The following is a 27,706-nucleotide window of genomic DNA, read 5'->3' as shown; positions in this document are numbered from 1 at the left end:
CACATGTTGTTAACCCCATATGCATGTATTTCTTAACAGTTATTTCAAAAGTAAGAAAAAAAAAATGCATCTACAAATTTTGGTAACACCTTATGTATGTATAATGCCTTATTCACAATGTACATTATAATGCATTATATCTTTTCATATATAATTGTAACCAAAGTAAAAATGCAGATTGCAGATTCCTTGTTACATTTGAAATTGCTTGTTTGTCATGTTTTTTTTTTTTTTAATGCATTAAAATTGTGTTCAATAAATGGATAAGTATTCATGAGACCATACAATGCATAATTAATGTATTAAAAATACTTTTATAATGCATTATATATAAAGGCTTTAAGTAAAGTGTTACCATCATTTTAAACTTCTAACTTTAAAAAAAAGTAAGTATTCTCCAGATAATATTTTAATAATTTGGTTCAGCAAATTTTGACGATAAAAACAGCCATTTCATTTTGGAAGCAAAAAAGTTATATGCATTTTTAGAGCACATTCACACTGTACATCTCATCCACACAACAGTTTCTAGTTACCATGTGCTGTCAAGTTGCATAGGCTGTTTTTGTCCTTTTTGAAGTTTGACAGCCCATGATAACAATAAACAGTAGTTGTATGGAAAGAACATATGGGGTTGAAACATAAGTAAACAAAATAACATGGCATAAAACACTTAAATAGCTGATCTTTCTTTGTGGCGATATGGGCAAGATCAGAACCAAACAGACAAATGGTAAACAAACAGACAGAAAGCAAGAAATCTTCAAATAGTCTGTGAAACTGGCCTCTGAAGATCCCACACAACGTTTTTTTGACAGTTAAAACAATTTAGTACAAACACAAGTGTGGAAAAAGCTTTATTGTGCTCAGAGAGATGAGAGCGACTCACTGCAATGCTCCTCATCGGAGTTGTCTCCACAGTCATTCTGGCTGTCACATCTCCAGTGGTCCGGGATGCAGTTGTTATTCTCACAGCGAAATTCATGAGGTCCGCAGGTCTTTTCATCTTTTTCATCAGACACAAACAAACACACAGATGAAAATGGCTTCAAAAGTGCATGAATATTAATGCAGTGTTACCACATTTCGACATGTAATCATAATTTCCTCAGGGTTCTTGGGCCCGGATCTGACACTAAGTTCAAAACATGCCCACACTCAAGAGGCTAACGTACCATAAGATGAGATACCTGACTGTGGTGCCGATACCTTCCATCCCTGAACAACCTGAACACTTGACACATAACATCAAACAGTTTGTCACCTGTGCATAATCTGCGATGAACATTTCTGAAAAAGCTCATTCCACCTTTTTCAGAGTATGTGTAGTGTTTATGTTATATAACCTAAGAACTTTTTTGAGGTGCTAGAGCCAAGAAGAACTGTTAAAGTCAGCATAACAGATTCTGCGATAGTCTTTTCTTCCCTACTGTGAAGTATATCCGAGTGAATGGCTTCTCAAACAAGAAAAAATGTAGGGTGGGACTTGATTGTGTCCATTAGGAATGGATTGTTGGACATATATATATATATATATATATATATACAGGGCTTGACATTAACTTTTTTGCTCACCAACCACTGTGGCTAGTGGTTTTCCAAAGTTACTAGCCACTGAGCATTTTCACTGGCCACAATTTTGAAGTTGGTAAATTACATTTTATATGATTAAAGTTGACTTTGTTATGCTTAAATTACTTTATTTTGAGTCATTTTACTTGATTTAGAAGATTTAAAACCCTTTCAAACTTTTAAATGCAGATTTGTCCCAAGAGGTGGACAATATGAGCATGGGCTAATATGAGAAATTGTATAAGTTATTTGTGTTAGGCTATATAAAAGAACAAAGAAGCAAATTACAAAAACAATAGTAAATTAAAAATAATCTTTTTTCAGATTATTTAACATCTTTTGTTGTTTGATTAACATTAATGACAGACAGGTATTTAATTGGGCTGCTGAATGCATGGACGTAGCTGACGCATATCCAGTTATTACCCACCTGTTTACGTCCACTTAAGCCATAACCGACTGTATTCACGTGAGATACTCCACACGGTGGACATTTAGACATCTGTGTGCACTGTTTAACTATTCAGGCGCGAGGAGAACTGATCGCGCGCGCGACAGAGCGCTTCTGTTGTGTGTCATTCAGCGCAATTCCGCCTATCCCTCATTCACTAACTGCACGTAGCCTAAATAACGAATTGTGTGATTGGATTGTAATTTTGTGCTACGACGATCTTCGACGATCATTTGGCTGTAAACTGAAATTATATTCAACCCGCCAAAGTGGCTAGTGGGAGTGGCTGTCTTACCCGCCACAGCCGAAATCTACCTGCATTTGGTGGCGGGTTGGCGGGTGTTAATGTCAAGCCCTGTATATATATATGTGTGTGTGTGTGTGTGTGTGTGAACAATAAATAATTTATAATAAATATCACAATAAAAATAATAACTGTGAATTTTGATTTGATGGTGACTTTAATGAACACACCGGAGGATCACATCATCAGATCAAAACTTTGGTTAAAGTAGATCGAGCTACATGTTTTTTTTTTCCAAGAACACAGGCAAAGAGAAGCCAAATGCAATACTTGCCGGTTTTCATTACTGTGAAATAATAAAGAAGAATCCTAGAATATCTCTCTTGACAGATTCTTCTGTTTAAATATTCTCTAATGTGGCACAGGCATGTTGCTTTTTATTATAACAATAGAAAGCTTCTAAAGGAATGCTAATTGTTTGACAGTATAGGAGATGTTTCTTAGTTACAACAACAGAATAATAATTGTCTTTCACAAACACTGATGAATGTCATACTGTAGAAGCCACTGCATATTCATGTAAAGGCAGAATTTACTCATTGATCTTTTAAATCTACATGCATTTCCACTTATTTCTGTAAGTTTGTTATTCCCACAGTTACAAAAAGTGAGCTGCTAAGTATCAATAAAGCTACCCTGTTATGTTAATGGTACCATTTGACATCAATTGCCAAGATTAAGATCTATAATTACTTGCAGTCCGATGTAGATAAAGTGTGTCACGTCTGGAAAATCAATGGAGACACCAGAGGAGCCGTCACACCTCAATTACAAAGTGACCCCTCCACTGTTCCACTGGTGTGTCACTCATTTGGGGGATTTTTCTCTGAGTTACAGATAATCCATAACAACATCAGATTCTTCAGCCAATGCAATAAAACCAATTTTCTCAATCAAATTCTGACAATGCAATTTTTCCCCCTGCAACAGCCAAGATATTGATTTATTTTCTTTTGTTGGCCAGTATGGGAAAGCCATGTTCACATCATCCCTGCTGGAAAGTGTCACAGTGTTATATATATACACCATAAATTAAGCAATTAATTACTTATAAAACATCTACTTAGAGGTCATATTCACAATGTAAAAAAAAATATTATCTACAATGATCTTGGAGTTTGATAGTTAGGCTTCTGATGAATCATTAATGAGGTCATTAATGAAGTCGCTGCAGCCTATGTAGAGTGTTCCAAATCTGTCATTTATGAGGTTACAATTCAATAAGGATTCTGTCATAGAAGGCAGTTGCCTATAGAGACATCTAGGTGAACCTCTGAAGTATATCTCAATATTTTCAGTATAGATCAAATGAGTGGTACTAAAACAATGAGGTACACAGCTCGCTTGTTCAATATAGAATATAGGAAATTATTCTGAGCAAATTACGTCCAGCGAACCCTCAGAAATTGTTTTGCTGGTGCATTGGCACTTTAAATGTCTGGAACGCATAGCCGAGGAAGAATGCAATATGTGAGGCCACCGCTGATGTGCCACTGTCAAACTAAATCAGGCATTCAGGCATTCAGGCAACAAAACAGGCCCAGGGGAATTGTTACAAGCCACAGCTAATAAAAGCAGAGTGGCTCATGATTAAAGTTGGCCTCACTTCATCAGAGAGAGAGAAGACTGCGGGAGCACACAGAATTGACATTAGCCCCAATCAGACTTTCAGACGGGTCTGTGCGTGTAGCTGACCGCGGCTCTGATTTGTGAATAATAACTGTGGCTCACTCACCACAATTGGCCTCGTCAGAGCCGTCAGCACAGTCCGGGTCCTCGTCGCACACCCAGAGCTTTGAGATGCAATGCATGGTGGCCTTGCACTGGAACTGGTCTGGAGAACATGTGCTCTCAGCTGGAACATTAAGACAGAGAAAAATATAGCAGGATATTTACAAGGCCAGTGAAAAGCTATTGTAAGAGTTTGAGGGGGAAAAAACATACAAAACTTTTTGTACTTGTAAAGGTCATTTATACATATGACTGTGATTCAATAAAAAGGAATAATGTAAGTGACATCTTCACTTTCTTTATGTATGACAAGGTCTTCTGCTATTACTGCCCAAGAATGGAGGAAATGACAGCCTAGAAATGTTAGTTAAGGCTGGGAGAAGAAAGGTCAATTGTGGAGTGATATATAGTATTTCTTCAAATGCATGTAATCTTATGTTGCAGAGGTTATTTTTTTTTTTACTATGACTAAAAGATTTTTTTTTTCTGTATGATGGTCAAATTAAAATCATTGTAAAATTAAAATCATTGTTTATCATGCATGCCATCATCATAGATTTTTGCTACTTTTCAAATGTCTTTAAAGGTGCCATCGAACATTTTTTTTACAAGATGTAATATAAGTCTAAGGTGTCCCCTGAATGTGTCTGTGAAGTTTCAGCTCAAAATACCCCATAGATTTTATTTAATAAATTTTTTTAACTGCCTATTTTGGGGCATAATTAGAAATGCGCCAATTCAGGCTGCAGCCCCTTTAAATCTCATGCTCTCCGCCCCCTCCGGAACTCTTGACTCTATCATTGCATAAACAAAGTTCACACAGCTAATATAACCCTCAAAATGGATCTTTACAAAGTGTTCGTCATGCATGCTGCATGCATACATCGGATTATGTGAGTATTGTATTTATTTGGATGTTTACATTTGATTCTGAATGAGTTTGAGGCTGTGCTCTGTGGCTAAAGCTAACATCACACACTGTTGGAGAGATTTATAAAGAATGAAGTTGTGTTTATGAATTATACAGACAACAAGTGTTTAATAATGAAAATAACGACGGCTCTTGTCTCTGTGAATACAGTAAGAAACGATGGTAACTTTAACCACATTTAACAGTACATTAGCAACATGCTAACAAAACATTTAGAAAGACAGTTTACAAATATCACTAAAAATATCATGTTATCATGGATCATGTCAGTTATTATTGCTCCATCTGCCATTTTTCGCTATTGTCCTTGCTTGCTTACCTTCAGCTGTGCACAGATCCAGACGTTAATACTGGCTGCCCTTGTGTAATGCCTTGAACATGAGCTGGCATATGCAAATATTGGGGGCGTACATATTAATGATCCCGACTGTTACGTAACAGTCGGTGTTATGTTGAGATTCACCTGTTCTTCAGAGGTCTTTTAAACAAATGAGATTTATATAAGAAGGAGGAAACAATGGAGTTTGAGACTCACTGTATGTCATTTCCATGTACTGAACTCTTGTTATTTAACTATGCCAAGGTAAATTCAATTTTTAATTCTAGGGCACCTTTAATAGACTTTTATTGTCATAGATGTTGGGCCGGATATCAATAGACTACAAAAAAAAAAAAAAAAATCTTACACATAAACCATTTCAATATTTATTATGTTAAAATGGTTATGGCTTAAATCAATTTTTACACAAATTACCTCTGTTCCCTTAGACTTTGACAAACAATTTTTACACTAATGGAACAACAAATTTGCTACTACTTTTTATCAAAAATGAGTGTATTTGGTTATCAAGCTGCCAAAAGTACACATATAAAGTTTAAAACTTTATTTCCACCACAGTAATTGCCAAATAAGATGTGGTGGAAATACCCTTGACTGTTCAGAAAGAAAATGACAAAATTTTGAGTTGAAAAAGCACTAAAGAAATTGATTTTCTAAAAGTTAATGCACATTTCCACCCCAGGTGACTTTCTCGCTGACTCGCTTGATACCTTTCCCAGGAAAGGGCCTTTTCTCTCCATATACCTAATAGCCTGGCTATCCTTTTAGCTCCCAAACAGCCAACTCATGTGGTGGGATAAAAGCCACATTTGAGATTTGTCAGTCTGGATCATTAAAGTCACAGGGGAAACGCCAAATTTGGCAGACAATTCTGTCACAACACCCTTTAGTTTATGAGAATGAGGCCCATTATTGTTAAATGTTTAATGAAGGGAGCAGAAAGTGTCATGGCGTTTCTTACGGCAGTCTGTCTCATCCTCGCCATCCCCACAGTCATCCTGTCCATTGCAACGAAGATTTAATGGTATACACTTCTGCTTTCTGGTGCACTTGAACTGTCCTGACAGACAGATGTATGTATCTGCAAATGGGGGAGACATTAAAGTGAGGAAAACTGTTAGATACATCATCATGCTGGATCAATGCAGCACAATCATCCATATTCTGGACAAATTTGGTTGCTTCAAAATGCAATAAGAATACAACTGCGATGAAAGAGGAACAATATAATTTGTATTAAATGCACTAAACGTCTTGAATCTTAAATCAATGTTGGTCCAATACATCCCGATTACCATCGTAAAATGACAAAACACCCTGTACTCTTTTCTAATACTTCTAAAGTGGATATTGATCGTTTGATTGCAGCAAGAGTCTGTATAATTGAACATTCAGAGACAGCTGTGCTAAAGAAGATTTGCTGCTGATGAAAATTCCAGGCAGATTTTTCTTGCTCGTGCATGCCACATACTTCACAGGAACCGAATTCTACAAGGGAGTCCCGATAGTCTCACACAGAGAGAAAAAGCAATGGATCTGTCGATAAGAACATGGCATTTAAGAACAGCTTTCGTACATTATGTATTATTCTGCTCACCACAGTTGGCCTCATCTGAGTTGTCCCCGCAGTCATTCTCTCCATCGCAGATGAAGGGAGGTAAGGCACAAAGGCCAGTGCCACACTGAAAACGCCCAGGCTGGCATTTGAATTCCGCTGCAAAAATGATGATTAACAGTGAACTCCGGAGGATTCAAAGCAATTTGAGCATAGGTGTGTGTTTTAAACCTGAGGTGCGTGAGGTTGCCTGAAATGGGTGAGTCAACCCACATTCCATTATTTCTCTAAAAGCACTTCTACGATATTTAATGCCCCCTGCCCTTTATCGAACAACAGAGGTTCCACCTATTAACAACAGCCATCGGCAGCCTGTCATTTTCTGTTTGTGTTGCTCAAGTAATTCACCAAGCCACAAAGTGAATCTAAAAACAAGCTCACTGAGAAACAAAAATTTAAGAACAAGTGTTCATCCTTTCGCACAACTTAAAGGTCAGGCGAGCGTGAAGCTGTGAAATACTTCATACTGTATAAAACAGCACTGGTGTGTGGTACACTCAGAGGCCATTATAACTGGTGGGGGTGCCAACATTTCTTCACTTGTTTTGGAAAATAACCATTGCATTTTGTTTTGTGATAGTGTCATCAACTGCCTAAAATAATGACTTTATAGTTGCAATGTAACGGAAGCGGCAACAAACATATGTGTGAAACAGACTATCGGAAAGAAAAAGTAGGGCAGGGACTTGGTTCTATCCATCGGTTGTTGATTAGATGGAAGTAGACCTGAATGTGAGAAAGGGGCGGGGTTTATGCTGACAAAATGATTAACCATTAAGAAGTCTGTTGTTTCACCAAAAGACTGAGGTATGACATTTTGACTAAAAATCACCGGGTCAAAAAAAAAGTAAATTAATAAACGTATGCATGGATGAATCGTTCACAATAAGATCAATAGCATGCATTTAGAAAACAGATAAGGTGAATATTACTATTTCATGCTGACTTTAAGACTAAGCTGAAGTCTCTGCCAAGAAGTTGTTTTGAATAAACATTCAAGCGATAAACTGTAATCCAACATGTCTTGAGCTCATCTTCCAGCTTTTGCCTTTCAGCAAATCACAAGATCACATAATGTAATAATTAATATTCATGACCCAAGTTAGAGCGCTGAGCAGCTTACAGGAAGTCATCTACCATGAACAACAGAAAAAAACAAAAAAAACAAAGTTGTGTGACAAAAACCTGTATTTTTATAATCATAGTTGTCACAAGTAGGTTTCTGTATGACAAAAACACAATAATGCTGACGTTTCTGGAAAGATTTGTTTTTAAGCTGGTCTCATATGAGTGTAACCGTGGCAACCGTGGAGACATACTTGAAAAGAGAGGCTGATGAGATTTATAATATGCCCCACGCACTTTTTGGATTGTTCTTAAACCCCTGGTTACGCCACCACATGAATATTACAGACTGTTCAAAACAAAAGGCTGGGTAACATTGGAAGCTAAACACTCACGACAATCCGCAGGCTCATCAGACCCATCACCGCAGTCGTCTACTGTATCGCATTTCCACCAGAATGGGATGCACTCATCCGTTCCACAGCGGAACTGCAAAAAACACAGTGAAAAAGGTTAATCAGTTATGGGTTGAACAATCCTTGCAGTTCCCACTAATGACATGGAATCATCATTTTGGCATACAGACCTGGCTGGCTGTGCAGTTGGACAGGCATGTCTTATTATCGGCGGCCAAGTAGAAGTTAGTTGGGCAGGCACACTTGTGACCTCCTCCAGGAGAGAGTAAACACAAGTGACTACAACCTCCATTGGCCACTTGACATTGGTGTTTGGGGACTATAAAAAGGGAATAGAAATATAATATAATAATATAATATAATATATTATAATAAGAAAGCTGAGGAATTGTAATGGTTGTAAATGGCAAGAACTGTGTAAGAGTGAGTAAATAATGATGAAAGGATTTTAATGTTTGGGAAAACCAAGTTTAAAATTAATATAATATTTATTTGAAACAGTCTCTACCTTCAGGCTGGCGCAGTGGGTGGTAGACAATGACAGACTTAATGGCTTGCCATGAATTTAGGAGCTCAACAGCATTAGCACCGGTGGTCTTATGAGCTCGGCGGAGAGATTTGGACTTCCCGTCGGTCCAATAAATGAAGTCCTCGAACAGTGTGAGCCCCATCACACCCTGGATGTGGTCATGAGGAACTGAGGTAGAGAGCATCATACCATGCACTATCATTAAAGATGCATTAAAGCATATATATATATGATTGAATTAAAATCGTTATCTAACAACTATCCAATTCGCGGTTCTCAAGTGAAATATACTTATATATACACAGGAGATTGTGGCCTTGCATTATTGAAGTTTCTTTTATTCAATTCTTCCTTGTTATTATCTAGTAATCCAACACATGAAAAATGAACAAAATTACAACTCAATTTGTACCCCGGTGCCTCTGAGAACCGTCCATGTTGGCAAAAAGGATGTGATTATCATCAGCCCAGTAGATTCTCTTGTTTGTGTAGTCAATGGTTAGAGCTGAGGGGCCGTAGATCTCTTTGTTCACAATAACGCTTTGGCCTTGGCCGTCCATGCCAACTCGACCGATGTGAGAGTTTTCACAGCAGTCAATCCAGAACACATACCTGAGGGACAGAGAGTGACCCTCATTCATGAACTTCATATAACACGAGACTCAATCTAATCACAGTTGTTTTAAACAGAGAATAGCTATTCCCGTTGTTCTGGGGGACTATGCATTCATTCTTTTTCTTGTGACAAAATCAAGTCTCCCTGGACTGATGGTGAAAAGTAGAAATGATTTTTGAAAAGGAAGCATTTGTACCCGGTTTGAGCATCCAGAGCCAGGTCTGTGGGGTTCTTCAGGCCAGAGCTCACTAAGATGGTGGGGTATAAACCGTTGGATTTGGACACTTCCAGCGTCTTTCTCTCCACGTCACACCAGTACAAATTCTTTCCAATCCAGTCGACAGCCAGTGCGCTTGGCACAGCTGTTCGGTGAACAATCTAATAAAGCAAGCAAGTGGTGTTCAGATCAGTCACTATAATCTTATCACATAATATCTCTGTAATGAGCAAGCAGTATTATGGGAGTGTTGGTGTTAAGAAAACAAGAAAAAAGGTCTTTAGAGTTAAATAAAATGATGTCATTATTTACTCAATCTAATGTTGTTTCCAACCTGTATGACTTTCTTTTGTTGGTGAAACACAAAAGTAGAAATTTTGAGTAATTGAGAACTGATTTTTCTTTTTCATGCAGTTACAATGAAGAGGGACTTTCATGATTTCAAACTTCAAAACAGAATGCAAATCACCATAAAAGTAGTCCATTCGATGCACTATATTTTAAGTCCTCTGAAGTCAGCTTTGTGTAAGTAAGAGATTGAAATGTATCAGTGAACTGAACTTGAGAACCAAATCAATCTGATTCATGAATGAATAATTATGACCAATCTAAACTGGACAATGATTCAAAGATGCCAATTAAAAGAATGATTTGTTCCAGATGGATGACTTGTATTGAACCTTTGTATCATTTATGGAATGTTTCGTTCTTAAATCATAATGATCTGGTTCCCAAAAGCCTCAGTCTTCATTCACTGTAATTGCATAGAAAAGAGCAGACAAGAACATTCTTCAAAATCCTCCTTTTGTGTTCCACAGAAGAAAGCAAGTTATTTGGGTTTAGAGTATTTGGGTTTGGTATAGCACATGATGCTATTATTCCATTGCATACTTATTAAACACAAACTTTGCTGTTAAAATGGAGAAGCTTGCAATCTGCCACTGGCAAGAAATGACATGCTTTGAGATCTTCTCTATCATCGTCATCTGACAGGGCATATGCAGTCATGCCAATTGACAAGACCGCCCCTTCAGCAGTAATTTCAGCAAAGCTGAGCTTGAAAAATTCTCTGAAATGTCAATGATTGAGGAACATTTCCCCAATCAGGAAAGTGCCTCCAGATGAGAGGATGAGAGGATGAGAGGAAACATTAATATTCCGAGTGGGAAAGAAAGAGCTTCTGGTATTCTAGTGATCTGGCCCAGCACTGATTTGAGAGATCGTCCTGTGTGGAAATGAAGGCTAACTTACTTAAAATGTCAACATTTGAATATATCAACATCGAATGCACAAAATGCCTTGATGAAAGATTCTCAGAATAGCTGCAATATATATAAGTCAAGTCAACTCAAGCTTTATTGTCATTCCGCTATATGTGTGGACATACAGTGGAACGAAATATCGTGCCTCGCAGGACCACGGTGCTACATAATTAAACATAAATATAAACATACAACAATGGAAGTAAGACATAATATTGAACCTATACATAGCTAACCTAACTGAGAGTGGGTAATCTAACTATAGATATACTATAAATATTTGACAATATATACATAATCTCAGACAAACTATACAAGTACTTTACATAAACACTGTTCATGATATTGTGCAAAAGAGGTATTTCAGGGCAAGCAGCAGAGAGTGCAAGATGATTTGTACTGCATGTGCAAGTAAACGTGTTATCTTATTGAGTTCTTTGTAGCAGTGAGCTCTGACAATGACAGTGATGATGGTAAAAAGTATCTGCTCAAACTGAACTCTTCCAAGTTCCAAAAGGTATCGGAATATGCTTTATTTTATGCTTTTGTAATTGTTATTAAAATATCAGCACAGTTTTATACTAGTTAGAGATCCTTCTGTGTTAGATATAGATCTGGGTCGCTAAAGAACCAAATATGCAAATGACTGGCAAAGCATTCATGCATTTAAGGGATATATATATGTGTGTGTGTGTGTGTGTGTGTGTATGCATGATAGCTAAAATCAAATTTTAGCCATTATTGAAGGGTTTTAGTTATGGCTTGTGTTCTAATTGGTGACTACCAACTTAGATATAGTATTCACATACACAGAGCCAAATGGATCACCTAAATAATTTAATGTTGCTTGTAGTGGTTCAGCATGCTAACAAATGAGGCCACATACAATATCATATCAACTTTGGCCCATTACATACAGTATTAATAGACAAATTCCCTTATTGAATTACACCAAAGGCACTGCCTGAAGCATTATGCCAAACGTGCTCCAGTGCAAGAGTTAATCATTGTGTTACAGTGGTCAAACCCATGATGCATTGTTCCTAGATTCAAAAAAAATTGCTAGCAGCTGTCTTATAACTTGCTCCTCACTTTCGTTTATCAATTTTGCAAAATAATGCATCCAAAGTCTGAAAAAAAAAAAAGATGATTATGTGGTAATAAATATGCATTAAGAGATAAAGATAAAGAGATAAATAACAATCTATAAATTTATATTGCAACATAATAGCAACATAAATGCAGGATGCATGTAAAAGTGTATACAGTGTACATAAATGTATATAATATGTTCAATTATTAAAGGGTTAGTTCACCCAAAAATGAAAATTATGTCATTATTTACTCACCCTCATGTCGTTCCAAACCCGCAAGACCTTCGTACTTCTTTGGAACACAAACTAAGATATTTTTGATGAAATCCGAGGGGTATCTGACTCCTCCACAGACAGCAATTTAACCACAACTTTCGAGGTTCAGAAAGGTACTGAAGACATTGTTAAAATGGTCGATGTAACTGCAGTTGTTCAAAAATATCTCAATTTGTGTTCCGAAGATGAACAAAGGTCTTACAGGTGTGGAACGACAGTAATTAAAGACAGAACTGTAATTTTTGGGTGAACTAACTCTTTAAATAGAAAGAGTACTCAAATGCAGCAAAAACATAGGAGGAATTCTCAAGGTAGAATGGTAAAAAGTGAAAAAAAAACAAAAAAAAAAAACAAGTGTTAATGGTAAGCGATCTGAGATGAGATATGACTAATTAGGATAATGAGTGTGCAGTGTGAATGAATCATAAATTTATGTGTCAGAAGTAACAGTGTCAATAAGCAGTCTTATGACATTGGAGTAGATGATGTTCTTCAATCTTGATGTGCATGTGCTGAAGAATCTGATTCGCTTTATGGATAGGTGAAAAATGATTGTGTGACTAGAGTCCTTCATAATGTTTCCAATTTCCCTGAGACTTTTCACTTTTATATTTTATAAGTCAAACTCAGTTTATTATCATGTGTCTCCAACATAGTGGGAGAAGAAAATAATACCGTGTCTCCATGTCATTAATTAATGTATTAATAAAATCATCAATTACATTGTTCTTTCGCAAAGGAGCTGCATCATTATATCCCCTGCAGCGAATGATGGGTAAAGGTCTCCTACACAATCTAAACACATTGTACCAGCGTGCATTGTCTCTATTTCCAAAATTCTGAAAATTACACCCACAAATGCTAATGAATTTCAAATGGCTTTAGCTTGTGCTGAGCAGGGGTGATAAATCAGGAGGGGGCAACACTGTGTAATGAAGCCAAATGAGGCTCTTGGCCCCTGCAATGAAGCTAATGAGATGGGGAAAAGTGTTGCTCAGCAGGTACACGGCAGAGATGTGCATCTAAGCACTAACCATGTGACCTTAATGAGTCCCTCAAATAATGCTAAAATGAGCATTTATATTTATGGCTGAATGACTACAGATGTCTAATATTCAGATGTTGACTTTAGACCTCTTCATCGCATCCCTGTTGCTAACATGCCATATAACAGCTTGTCCAGACCTATTAGCATTATTTCCAGTCCTAGGTGTCCCACCATAATTAAATGAGAAATCAGACATACCTTGAGGTCACTGCCGTTAAGGCGAATTCTGTTTATCCTCCGGCCGCTGGGTCTGCTGGAGTCAATCCAGTATATGAACTCCTTCTTGTAGTCAAAATCTAAGCTGATAATGTTGTTAAGGCCCTACAGAAGTCAGAAGGAAACACAACATAGAGGTAACAGAGGTGAATTAAGTAATGACACGAGATGGACTGCACAACAAATGTGACTGTTAGTGCAGTCAGCATGATCTATTAGCTGGGTAAAGGCCGCAGTCAGCAGGCGTAGATCAACTATGCGGAACAAAAAAAGAATGAGATGTTACGCATTTGTTCTGCTATTTAATTAGCTGGAGGGCTTAATTAGCCACTTCCACGTACGCTTATCTCGACAGGATCTGGCAAGAATATACTACAGACATGAAACATACAGAGAATACATTTCTTTTGATGTCTCTTCATCTTATTGATTTTGGAAGAGGACGCAGTGTGCGCTGGATGCACGTGAATGTTGTCTTCAGAATCCAGGGAAGCAGTTCAGAGAGCCCTCAGAGGGAATGCTGAGGGTACATTCGTTACTGTCATGTTCACATCAAGCTGCTGTCACTCAGTCTACCGCTCACTAGCCCCTCCTCCCTTTGCCCACTTCATCACGGCTGTTAAGATCGGGTGACGGGCATGATGGCAGATGAAGAAAAGCTCTGACTGCCCCATCAGATCATCAGCACTGTGAGACCCACAAAGACCTTTAGCCTTATCTTGTGGCCAAAACCTCCAGCGTTATCTTAAATCCACAACAAGATATGTTTTTATGTGACATCAGTGAAAACACAAATAAGAGATCCATACAGGTCAAATAGGTCTGGTTTATAGCAAGGCAGTAAGTCATAAAGGAAACACTATCTATAATTATGAATATTATATCAGACACAGGGTAATGCTCGCTCAGGCAATCTCTCTCTCTCTCTCTGTCTAATACTGTACAAAATTCAATGAGTTTCAATGGAGGGACTCAACATTCGTTCGTTACTAGTTCTAAAGTGACGTTTTAGATTTAGTAACGGAGGCTTGGTCAAACTGTCAACTTGAGATTTGAATCCGTGGAAGGAAGTAGTTCTGTAAAAAATAGGGGTTTAAAGACACTTCATCGCTGTTTGTATTTATTTACACACTCGTGCCGTAGAACTGTTGCATAAAAGGAATATCACACTCATAGCCGTGAAATATAGCTGTATATCAGCACGCTGTGATTACCTGTGCGGATATACAGCCAATATCGCACGGCTACTCGTGTGATATTGCTTATATATATTGCCTATATAAATATACTGTATATATTTTTTCAGTCTCTTATGCTCAGCAAGGCTGCATTTATCTGATTACAAATACAGGAAAAACAGTAAAGTTGTAAATTATTAGTACAACTTAAAATATCTGTTATTATTTAAAATGTAATTTATTCCTATCATGCCAAAGCTGAAATTCAGCAGCCATTACTCCAGTCTTCAGTATCACATGATCCTTTAGAAATCATTCTAATATGCTGATTCAGTGATAAAGAAACTATTATTTTCAATCTTGAAAACAGGTGTGCTAATTCTTTGATACAAATACAAAAGAACAGCATTTATTTGAAATAAAAATCTACTGTTACAAGTACGCAAAAGTCTTTATTATCACTTTTGATCAATTTAATGCATCCTTGCTGGATAAAAGTGTTCATTTATTTAAAAAAAATAATAATAAAGGAGCTGTAAAAGTGGAAAATATGTTAAATTATCACAAAATGTATCAGTTAACTAGTCCATTTAAAGTAATATGAACTGCAGATTATCAATATTCATGTTGTAATAAATATTGATAATTTATAAATGAATATCACAATATTGTTGCCAGTGTTTGTCTTGTTGCCAGGAGAGTTGCTTTCTATGATGTAATAACTATTTTTTCCTTAGTAGAAGTAAGATGATAAATAAGCAGGATGTATAGTCAGCCAGTCATTATTGCAAAATCAACCCATTCAGGGTGATAAAAGTGGGCTTCTAAAGACCAGGGGTCTCATTTATAAAGCGTGCGTACGCATAAAACGGGGCTGGAAACGTGTGTATGCCAGTTCCCACGCAAAGGTTGTGATCTATAAAAACAAACTTGACGGAAGAATGTGCGCACCTTTAAGCAAACTTTGAGCCGTGCGTACGCACATTCTGGAGACAAAAGTGATATGAATTGAGATAGTAGATGTGCTACTTTCGATCACTTTTCCAGTGACACGCTGTTTTAATGACAGCGAGGAGCGCTGGAAGCACAATAATTCCTCTTTAAACTAAACTGCAGATGTTATGACAAAATATTTTTTCCAGAATGACGATCAGTGATGCACACTTCGATATTATGGAAGACACTGCTGGATTTGGTGGTCGAACGGTTCGTTGTCCAGTTTGAATAGGTCCAATAATATCTTACTGTACAACCACAGCTGCAGGAGGTGTTGATGTCGTGTGAAGGATCTTCAAACAATTACCATTTGAAGGATATCATTTGAGGAAAACGGTAAGATTTGCATGTTTTCTTTTTAAAATACTTTGTCAGTGACGCGCCGAGTCAGACAATTGTATTTACACTGCAATAAATAAGTAGTCCGATCTGTTTCCACTAAAAATAGCCTATAAACATCCTAAAAGATATGTTCACCTTATCAGCAAAACTGCATAAATTTGATTTGAATTGTTTAAAACTATTAAAATACTATCTGGCCAGTGGAAATGAATGAATCAACTCTATTCTAAAACCTTTATCTGAAGTATTTTATACAATTTTGTTTTTATGGATATTTTGATATATTTATTCTAAAACATAAAGAGGATATTGGATGATCTTTATCAATATAATGTGTGGCACAAATTGCATTTATAGTCCATATCTAATATTTTCCAATGTCTTGTACCTTTGACGGTGTTAACCGTGGTGTCACGTGGATGGGTGACCATGGATGTACGGAAATGATATGCAGATGAGGTTATGCATAGTAAAACTAGGCATCGTAAAGCTCCATATATGGTGATTTCGGGGAGGAGACAGGGTGGAGATGCACGTACGCACAATTTTCCGCTGAGTGGGATTTATAAAGGGATTTGTGCACAGGTTCTGGCGTACGCATGGTTTTATAAATCTGATTTTTTTGTGCGTACGCAGAATCTAGCTTTTGCGCGTACGTACAATTTTAGTAGGGATCCTACGCACAGTTTTATAAATGAGACCCCAGGTGACTGTATATTATCTCTTACTTACTGCACAGGACATGCCTCAAACTGAAGGATACTTTAAATATGGATACTATATATCAGCTCGATAAATAGCTAACTAGCATTCCACAGAGCAAACGTGATCATGCATAATGCTAGTATGAGGTCAACAAAGGAAGGGAAGAGGCCACAGGGTCCACTCATATTCCACTCATATTTAAGTGCAAAAGCTTTCCTCCCTTCACTCTTATTAAACAAAATGGAATAAATGATTGCAGATGAGACTACTCCATAAAGGGGAGAGTTTTCTGAGAGCCCTATAGACATTCCCCTGGATGACAGCCTCAATTGGTATGAATAATGTAACGAGCGCAGAATTGAGGAAACTCACATTTCACTAAGAATCATCGTTTTGATGGTAATGACTATAGGCCTCTAATGACACCAGCTGTGGATAATAGCACAGGGAAACTCAACTTGCTACACCAGGCCAATCAGAAGTTACATATAAAGTCAAAATGACATTTCATAGAGCCATTCAATAATGTGTGCATTCAAATTACTGCCTGTGATGTAGAACCTCAAAGAAAAGGCTACAATATTTAATGGAGTTTGTTTGACAGGATTTCCACATTTTTATAGGCAATGATCAGGCTGATGATCAATATAATGCAGATGTACTGTATAAAAAATACTATTTAGTGAAAGCAAAATACATTGTGAAATCTGCTCAAATAAAAATATCACTTATTTTGAATTATTACAGAATTATGTTTGCGTTTTCTTTTTGATTATTTGTAACATGGATTTGAACTTTCTTTTCCTCATTTTGAATCCTATATTGGATATGAGGGATTTTTCATTATTAACAGCTGTAAGTACTCAAACTATTCTTAATGAGCTGTTACTTTTGCATGTGTTGTAAGCCTGAGGAAGGTCGACTGACCAAATAAAATTTTGTAATGATGCAAGTTTGAGTAATATACACGATTTATACATTTTTGAGTTTATATAATATTTAATCAAAACTCATTAACATTTTTGAAAACAGAAACTGTTTATTATCCATTGACTTGTCTGTAAGTGTTTTTATAAAATGTAATATTACAATCTCAAAATGGCAAATTATCAATCAGTTGGCCTGACTGATATAACAACTGATATTAAAAGTAAAAGTACTTTTAAGACTTTCAAGACTCAGTTTGAAGAGCAGCAATGGAGTGTTTTTCATTCTTTTATGTGATGTTCCACCAAGCCAAGGGACTAGTTAATGACTTCAATTAGTGTTTTCAAAGGGCATAGGAGACAATAGACACTGTGTTGTATTCACAGTTGTGTCACCACAGCTTAATTGGTCCTTCATTAGGCTTTTACAAACACAGCAGTTCTAGCTTATGATCTGGTCTCTGAAGTCCAGTAACAATTTCATGTAGCAATACAGCAGTCTCGGCTGGGCAGATTACATGGGCAACCTTTCAAGGTGTGATATAAAAATAAACAATAAATGGGAGTCATGTAATTACAAAAACAGTTGACGTAGAGCTTTACCTGTTTCAGGAGAGTGTAATTGGATCCATCAACACTTAATTTTCTGATTTCATGAAGATCAGCAAGTATAAGAAAGGGTTCTTCAGCTGTGAGAAATATAAAGGTGACTTGATGCAATGGAGCTGGACAATTGCCAAGTTAATTTCAGTTAAAACACATTCTGGGGGAATTCACCAAATGATACATACTTGAAAGAGACTTGCAGCTGTTGGGGTCTTTTCTGGACGCTTCATAGCCATCTACACACAAGCACTTAAAGGAACCGTAAGTGTTGGTGCAGTTCTGACTGCAGGGTAGGGTCGTGGAGCATTCGTCAATGTCAACGCATGTTCTCCCATCATTCTTCAGGTGAAATCCTGGCCAGCACTTACACTAGACACATTGGTAAAAAAAAAAAAAAAATTGAGAGGTTTTGATTCTAAAACTGCCATTAATAAAAAAGAAAGAAAGAAAAAAAAGAAACCTCTCGGCTGAGACCACCTCGGCAAAATTCCACTTTGTTTCAGTTCCATACTCATTTTACAAATTAATAGGTGTATAACCCTCAAAAATGAAAATTGTGCCATATTTGAGGTCATTTGCTTGTCGTTCCAAATCATTTGATTTAAAAAGTTGTAACAGAAAAACAACAAACTGCTGGCATTTTACTGATAAATATGATTCACAATGATTTCATGTTAAGCGTTTTCAAATTTTCCAAATCACTGTAGCTGGATTTAATTATTGATGCTTTTTGCTCAGTATGTAAACTCAATGGTTTCCTTATGATCCTTTCAGTTGTACCACAATGAATGAGGTCAGACTCTTTACCTACAGGATTTGACTCAATTCCAGTACCTACAGTATTTGTAATGTCTTTATCGATTTGGAGGGTGACTGGTTGGAAATGTGCCAGGAAATGACACTGCCTCCAAACACCTCTGATGATCACAGGTCATGTGAACATGGCACTCCTGACACCTAGTTTGCCCATCAGTAACACAGCAGAAGTGTCTGTATCTAGAGAGAATTAGCTCATAAATCGTGCTCCTTAAGGCATGCCTCCAGACAGCTCCCGAAGGTACAAGTCTTTGTTTAAACTTGATCTGAGTATGCCAATTAAGTACCAATGAAACAAAACTGGGACAAATCGTTGCTATAGCTTTTTCTTTGGTCTTTGAATGTTTGCCCAAGTAATTCAGTGAAAAGATGTTGCTTCTGCAAATCAATTCATCATAGTTACATTTGTGCAAAACTTGAAGTCACATAAAATAAGCCAAAAATGAAAAGAATTGCCAGATCTTTGAAACAGAAAAAGAGTAGTCTAGCAACTAGCTATTATTAGCAATATGTCAACTCTTTCTCACAAAGAAAAATAGTCAAATATTTTAAATCTCTTTTTTGTCCTTTCCATATAACATATATATGCACAAGAAAGATAGATGTGTATTTCTTCAGAACACTTAATAATACTGTATACAATCAATACAGTGTACATAACAAGGAATACACACATATATATTTCTTCAGAACACAATACTGCGCAAATATATAATGATACTCTACAAATATAATTGTTTTACGTATACATAAATATACTTTTAATAGAATAAACATATACAAACAAACAAATAAATAACTGAAATACTATAATTGATGCTGTTATCTGAACAATTAGATTTTGAGGAAATGCATAACTGCAATTCAATTATATGGAATTGTCAATGAAAAACTGAAAATTTAGAAGCTGAAGTTATAAATGTTGTTATATTCTGAAAGACATTAACTGAATGTTTCATAATAAGGTAGACAAGCTTTGGTTGGATAATTTTTTGAAAGTCCAGTGAAAACACATAAAGCTTAAATATGTAGTGGCATGCTTAAAATAAGATTTAATACAATACCCAAAAGTATATCAATTTATATGAAATGTATTCTAATTCAAATCACTCATATCTCTGTTAAAACATTCAAATGTATTATAAAGCGTATAGATAATATACAAATTATTTTAAATTGTCTTTAAAATTAACCCAACTAAAGTAATCAGTTAAAATGACAACCTTAAGTACAATATATATAGATATTATTGACCAACCTTGTATCCCACCGGTAAGTCTTGGCAATCCTGCGTACATCCGCTGACACGACGGTTCAGACATTCATTGACATTGCAGTTTTTCTCATCTGAACGATCTCCACAGTCATCTTTCAGGTCACATAAACTCTTCTCGGATATACAGCGGCCATTTGAGCACATGAAAAAGGAACTGTTGCATAAGCTCTCTAGAAATAAAGGGGGAAAGTAAAAACAAAGGAAACAAATTAAGGAAAAAGTACAAAGCAATACAAACAATACAGACTTGTTGTGTCGAAAACCAAACCGAAAATGTAAAAAGGCTTTTGGAAAAAACATGAATGATTGGATGGCTTAAGCTCTGCAAAGCTTGAGGGCATCAAAGTTGCAATCCAACAAAAGCCAAATGATATTTCTAGCTTCCTGCAACTGCCAGTAAGTGCAAGGCCTTTTTTTCTCTTTAAATGCTTGGTACGCTCAGCTGAAAACATGCCATCCCCGCAGGTCAAAGTTATCCACTTCAGCCCCCTGCTTTTATCCATGATGTTCCTTGGCCACTTGTATTCCCTCAGATGTTCAGTAAGCCCTACATCCATCAGTCAAACATATTTCAGGCACAGCTCTGTTGGGCCATTACCAGCAGCCAGGCATTTGAGGTTGAGGGGCAGCTCATCAGAGTGGTCAGGGCAGTCTGGGTAACCATCACACTCCCACTGGGCGCTGAGCAGGCATCGGCCATCAGCACAGCGGAACTCATCTGGCCCACATGAGCGGTACACTGCGGAAAGAGTGACGACTGTCAGCACAATGGCACACTCTGCTACCAAACGGAGATCTTAAAGGGACAGCTCACACAAAAATGAAAATTCTCTCAGCATTCATTTCAAATGTGATTAATTTTTCTTCTATGGAACATAAATGTAGATATTTAGTGGAATGTCAAAGCTGCTCTTTTTACAATGAAAGTGTTCAGCAATTCATATACATATAAGTACCACAAGAGTTGTTCACTTGACTCAAGAACATCTAAATGACTATGTGATCTTTACAGTCTTAAATATGATTCACTTTCATGGATACTGAGTTTTTCAATGGAAATAAAAATTATAGTATATATACACCATTATTTAAAAAAACAGCAAAAGCTATTAAACAACTTAAGGGTTAGTAAATGATGACTGATTTTTAATTTGGGGTGAACTTTGCAAGATGGATATTAAACAAAAAGTATGAAACAAAGTATGAGATGTTACTTTTTAGTAAAATAATCTGCATATTTCTTGTTTCTAGAAACTAATGAGATCTCTTTGAATCTCTTTTGTTATTAATAATATCCCAGACTTTCTATTTCATATTTTAACCTCAGTGCAATAAGTTCTAGTATAATAAATTATGAGGGCGTATGCACATGGATGATGTCCTGTGGAGAGGCTGTCCTTTCATGTTGTGAAGACCAGGGACCAAGTTCTCCATCAAAAAGCCCACAGATGTTTCAGTTTTAAGCACAAAAAAAGTTTTAAAACATTTTTTTTAAACACCTCAATAATTGAAGTACAATACTAACTATTCTTGAAATTGTTCTTCTTAATTAAGAATGTATAGTACAAATAATACGAGCACAGAGCAGCCTAAGGCTCACCGTAGAGCTTTAATTAACTGAGAAATGCCTGACTTTTTACATTAAAATACTGCACTTTACTATTTCAATGATATTCAGTTTACTGTATAAATAAAATTAGCTTTCACAAATTTCTTGAGGGAAAAGTAGTTAACTATAGTGACCAAAGACACAGATGTGGGAAAAAAAAGGGAAAAAAAAAAAAAAAAAAACCTCTGCTTATCAGACAGATTTGTTAATTCAGACAGATGCTTACCACATTCAACCGATTCATCCGAACCATCTCCACAGTCGTTGTCATGGTCACAAACAAAGCGTTTTGGAATGCAGCCTTTGTTAAGGCATCTGAAGGAATTCTCATCACATGTGTTATTCGGAGCTGCAGGGTAAACATCAGAACCTTGAGCTTAATTAATTCTCACTAAGACTTTTATTCACCTTGGGGTACTAGTCATATCAGTCAAACCCATTTATACCACAGTCTGGACTCTAACATGTTACAAAATGCATCACTAATGAAGTGCCTGTGGTTAAGAATATCTTATTCAATGGATGTCATTGAGTTTTTAAATCCTGACCTGAGCACGTATCAAGTAACCAATTATAATGAATGGCCAACATCGCTGCTAGAACAACACCTGAAGGGAGCTTTCATCGATAACACATCGACATGCAGAAGACATTTTAAACAGATCAATGGGAATATTTACCACAGCCAGCCGCAGAGAGCTCATCGCTGCCATCAGGACAGTCTCTCTCCCCGTCACATAACCAGCGCTTGGGGACACATGCGTACGAGCCTGGACAACTGAATAACCCCGGGGCACAGGTCACCGAGCCTGGACAATATTTCGTTAGTAATGCACCATTAATTGTTGTTCAGATCTAGAAATTATAAATGATGAATATCCAGAGGAATCACACAGTAACACTAGAAAGCTTTTTAGCAAATGCATATGTAACGGAGGCAAGCAGGTAAGAGCTGTGCATGTAAACCTCACTCCTCTGGCCTCAAGAGGTGCGCTAGCGACTGCGGCCTTTAGCGTCCTTCTTAGTGTGCCCGCCTCCCATGCCTGAGACGCCGGTTCGAATCCCACTCGGAGCGGGTCTAGCGAGACCGTAACATTTGGTGCCGTGACCCGGACGGGAGTGTGGTTTGGGGGGGGTTAGGTGTAACAGAGCTAAGCCAGTAAGAGCTGGGTGTGTAAGCCTCACTCCTCTGGCCCCAAGAGGTGTGCTAGCGACTGACGCTAGAAACTGTGGTCTTTAGCGCCCTTGTTAGTATGTCCTCCTCCTACGCCAGAGACACTGGTTCGAATCCCGCTGGAGCGGGTCAAGCGAGACTGTCACATTTGGTGCCGTGACCCGGATGGGAGCGAGGTATAGGTGGGTGATTGATATGGAGCTAAGCCAGTAAGAGCTGTGCATGTAAACCTCGCTCGTCTGGCCTCAAGAGGCATGCTAGAGACTTGCAGGCCTCCCATGCCCATCCCATGAATCTCGCTTTGAGTGGGTCAAGTAGGACCGGTTACACATAGCACACATTTAGAAGTTCAGTTTTGCTTATCAAGTTCTGAAAAGTATGTATTGTGTTTAATTGCATTTGCCATTATTAGGAATAGGGCAACATCATTAATATTTCACTGACATTTCATTACAATCCAATTAAACGATTGTTTACCACAAATATGTAGTAATATATTAAAACATGATTGCATTTTTATAATTGGCCAATTTATAATAGTTGCATCACATTTAGCCAGTGTATAAACTCAAATAATTCAAAACGCTGCCTTTGAGGCACAGAAAAAAGGAACATTTACAGTCACACAAAATGGAAGGAGAGGTCATATGCGTACCGCAGAGATCCACGCTCTCGTCCACCCCATCCCCACAGTCATCTTCGCCATCACAGAGCCACTGCTTCGCTATGCACTTGTTCTTTGAACAAGCAAACTGGTTCCACAGACAGGAGGAGTCTATCAACAAAATAGTTTATGAGTCACAAACAACAGTGCTTAGAAAAATGGCATCCACGATTTAGGACTCATCTCTAACTGAATACTTTTAGAGAAGGTTTCTTTATTTCTAAATTCAGCAGACTTTGTGGTAGACCTCTGGATTACACTTATATTACTTGTGCTCTCAAAACACAGCAATGATAAAACACCAGAAATACATCGGTCTTTCTCAAAGTGGCTTTTACATGAAAATGCAATAAAGCAGAATAATAGTGTTTTCTGCATTTTTGTTGTGTAATCACACTTTTATCCTGACATCCATCACAAACATATAGTACTTGCAGACACATCTATCTGTATGTTCTTTGTGTTGAGCAGCAGTTTTACCTTAGGAAACTTAAAATTGGAACATTATGGCTTTTAGTCCTTGTCTGTCTGTTTCAAGGATGTCTATTTGGTAGTGCAATTCTAAAAGATGACAACATAATATTTCAACTGATCTATGGATTTAAAATGTACAAAACTTCTTTTGTGACAAAACTGACCAAGTGAAAAGCAAAATAAAAGCTTGTGTACGGAAACAATTCCTATTTATTGTTCTTGTCAAGTCAGCCGATAACCACAGTTCTTTATGTGTTTGTATACTCTATTATTCAAAAGTTTGGGATTAGTACGTTTTTCTTAAAAGATATTTAATTTATGCAACGATGCATTAAATTCAAAAGTGACAGTAAAGACATTTGTTACAAAAGATTTCAAATAAATGCTGTTCTTTTAATCTTTCTATTCATCAAATATTCATGAAAAAAGTGTATTATGACTCCCACAAAAATATTAAGCAGCACAACTGTTTTCAACATTGAGCACCAAATCAGCATATAAGAATGATTTCTGAAGAATTATGTGAGATTGAAGACTAGAGTAAAGGCTGCTGAAAATTCAGCTTTGCCATCACAGGAATAAATTACAAAAAAAAAAAAAAAAAAAAAAAAGTTATTTTAAACTGTAATAATATTTCACTATATTACTGTTTATTCTGTATTCCTGATCATATAAATGCTTTGGGTAGCATATGAGAATTCTGAACGATAGACATGCCTAAAAAACTTCTGAACGATAGACATGCCTAAAAGAGACATTTTCATATCCTTTCATTATTAAAATATCTCACAGATCTGCAGGGATGTGAGTGTCAAAAAAATTATACACTACAACATGTCTATGCATGTGCAAATTGCGATACAAAATGCCAGTTTACATCTAAGCCAAGTATTTTTTCCCCCACCTTTCAGTTCTATTCTAGGCAGACTTTGCCTGCCAAAAGAGTTAGTTTGGTCCACTCCTGTGGTTAGACCATGGAGAATGAAATTAAGGGGCACAGCAGGATAGACTGGTCTCAAATTCCCATGATTCTCCTTGACTGCTTGATGGTCTCTTGCTATCTCCATTCAAAGTGCTGAGCTAAGATGTTATGTCATTTTATGGAGAAAAATATCCTTTGAAATCCAAGAAAAGGAGCATGTGCAAGTTAGATAATGTGCATAGGTGTTTGCTCGTTCGTTCCTTCCTTCATCGATATTCATATCTATCTATCTATCTATCTGAATTTCATACAACCTTTTTGTGAACTAAAAATGCTTTCAGGGATCCAGTTATATACATACACGCAAGCCTCCGAGGGCACAAGTACACACGAAGATTGGTTTTTATCACCTGAAAATGCTTCTCTTGACCTCAGTATTAGCAGCCGAATTGGTTTCTGCATTCAAAGCCCATCTCAAGAGGTGGGCCGTAATCTCTCGCTCCACATGAGAAATCAAGCCGAGTAAAAGCAATGGGAGGCTAATACCAGTCATGCTTACCACACTGGAACTCATCTGCACCATCTTCACAATCCTTCTGGCCATCACAAAGCCACACACTGGAGATGCAGTTCCCGCTGGGGCAGGCGAAGTGGCCTTCTGCACATTTCTGCCCATGGGAGACTGCGGCGGTCAGAGAAAATACGTGTTTGATTATGAAGAGCACAAATAAATCCAAGATTTGCTTAGTGTAGTGAGAATTTGGTTCAGTGGTTGTTTGGGTCATTATTTGCTCTCTAAAATCGCTTACAGGCAGATGAAATCTTTATGTGATGCAATTCTCTATGGAACTATAAGGGTGTAAAAGTGCTCTTGCCTCATTAAAAGTACATCTCTATTCAAACAGGTCTATTCCGATAAATTTCACATTTGCTTTCTATTTGAAAGCACTGACATGCTAATGAGTAATAAACCGAAACCTGCCAAGATTAATTTTCAAGCCACCTTTTCATCAGCGGTTTTGAAGGGATGAGATGCGCAAGTGTTTAAATGTCTGCTCTTCGCAAGTGTGACAATCACCAATAATTATTCATCAGCCTTCTGTACCTTTTGAGGCTCTTCAAGCAAGGAGAAAAAGACAGGGGCTTGTCTCTGCTTCATTACCTCTTTCATAAATAGTGTTGAGACAAAATTAATTCGATTTTAATGGAACCTGGCTTTATCAAGCTGCAAAGCTAACAAACGGAGAGTTATACTGAGTGTTACCCTGACAGTTCCTCTCGTCGGCGTAATCTCCGCAGTCGTTGGCTCCATCGCACAGCCAGGAATGGTGAACGCAGAGTGAGGTGGTGTTGCAGCTGATGAAGACCTTTTCTGCCACTCCCATCCTGTAAAAGTCTGCACAATCTGTGTGATCTGGGGGGAAAAAAAAGGAAGACCTTGTTATTTAGGTCACATGAGACGGCATAACAGGTCGATGCAAATGATTCCAACCCATATGATCATCCATGCAGACACACAATCCATAATCAAAATTAAAATGACAGTTCACTCCAAAATAAAAATTACTCTCATTATTGACACAATCACACATCGTTCTGCTCACATGACTCTCTTTCATGGAACACAAAAGATGATTTTCTTAATAATATCTAGGCTGCTCTTTGAAATATAATGAAAGTAAATGAAGCTGGGTCTCCAAAATGACAAAAAAATAAAAAAAATCACCATTAAAGCATTAAAGTGTCATTAAAATATAACTACACTACCATTCACAAGTTTGGGTTAGTACTTTTTTTGAGAAATTAATACTTTTATTTAGCAAGGATACATTAAATTTATCAAAAGTGACAACAAGGACATTTATAATGTTTCAAAAGATTTCTATTTCAAATAAATGTTGTTCCTTTGAACTTTCTATTCATCAAATAAATCATGAAAAAGAAAAATATATCATATATCATTATTAAGTTGATAATAAAATCAGCATATTAGAATGTGACGCTGAAAATTCTATATAATGAAACAGAGAACCATTATTTTACATTGCAATAATATTTCACAATATTTACTGTTTTTGATCAAATAAATGCCGCCTTGGTAAGCATAAGAGACTTCTTTCAAAAACATTTCAAAAAACCATACTGACCCCGAACGTTTGAATGGCAGTCAATGCTGTCATTTTGGATTTTAAAGCTACAGCAGAGAAGAATTTCAGTGAATAATGACTTAATTTTGTTCTTTGTAATTTTGCTATATGAAGCTACTGTATCATATGACATCAGAAGACCCACAGACTGCTTCTAGACTATAATACCTCTATGCTGCTTTTTGTCA

General features: G+C 37.0%; 1 protein-coding gene across 7 annotated transcripts in view; it reads right to left on the bottom strand.

Annotated features, from left to right (window-relative positions):
* Positions 1 to 27,706, bottom strand: part of lrp1bb (low density lipoprotein receptor-related protein 1Bb) — a 351,504-nt gene that overhangs the window by 36,487 nt on the left and 287,311 nt on the right. For all 7 annotated transcript variants that reach the window (XR_007185289.1, XR_007185290.1, XM_048193502.1 and 4 more), the window contains 19 exons: positions 26,636 to 26,785; positions 25,931 to 26,053; positions 23,967 to 24,086; positions 22,818 to 22,946; positions 22,364 to 22,486; positions 21,127 to 21,267; positions 20,511 to 20,698; positions 18,622 to 18,805; positions 18,434 to 18,519; positions 13,666 to 13,788; positions 9,767 to 9,948; positions 9,367 to 9,566; positions 8,934 to 9,122; positions 8,596 to 8,744; positions 8,405 to 8,498; positions 6,927 to 7,043; positions 6,291 to 6,410; positions 4,063 to 4,182; positions 890 to 1,006 (listed from right to left, as the gene is read on the bottom strand). Coding sequence is in view for 5 of the 7 variants with exons in the window: in XM_048193502.1 (XP_048049459.1) it covers positions 890 to 1,006; positions 4,063 to 4,182; positions 6,291 to 6,410; positions 6,927 to 7,043; positions 8,405 to 8,498; positions 8,596 to 8,744; positions 8,934 to 9,122; positions 9,367 to 9,566; positions 9,767 to 9,948; positions 13,666 to 13,788; positions 18,434 to 18,519; positions 18,622 to 18,805; positions 20,511 to 20,698; positions 21,127 to 21,267; positions 22,364 to 22,486; positions 22,818 to 22,946; positions 23,967 to 24,086; positions 25,931 to 26,053; positions 26,636 to 26,785 (2,655 nt within the window). In the remaining 2 variants the exon portion in view is untranslated. The remainder of the gene's footprint in view (positions 1 to 889; positions 1,007 to 4,062; positions 4,183 to 6,290; positions 6,411 to 6,926; positions 7,044 to 8,404; positions 8,499 to 8,595; positions 8,745 to 8,933; positions 9,123 to 9,366; positions 9,567 to 9,766; positions 9,949 to 13,665; positions 13,789 to 18,433; positions 18,520 to 18,621; positions 18,806 to 20,510; positions 20,699 to 21,126; positions 21,268 to 22,363; positions 22,487 to 22,817; positions 22,947 to 23,966; positions 24,087 to 25,930; positions 26,054 to 26,635; positions 26,786 to 27,706) is intronic.

The sequence above is a fragment of the Megalobrama amblycephala genome, linkage group LG6 (assembly GCF_018812025.1).
Source record: "Megalobrama amblycephala isolate DHTTF-2021 linkage group LG6, ASM1881202v1, whole genome shotgun sequence".
In the NCBI taxonomy this organism is placed as follows: Eukaryota; Metazoa; Chordata; class Actinopteri; order Cypriniformes; family Xenocyprididae; genus Megalobrama; species Megalobrama amblycephala.
This window is presented reverse-complemented; position numbering and strand designations above follow the sequence as displayed.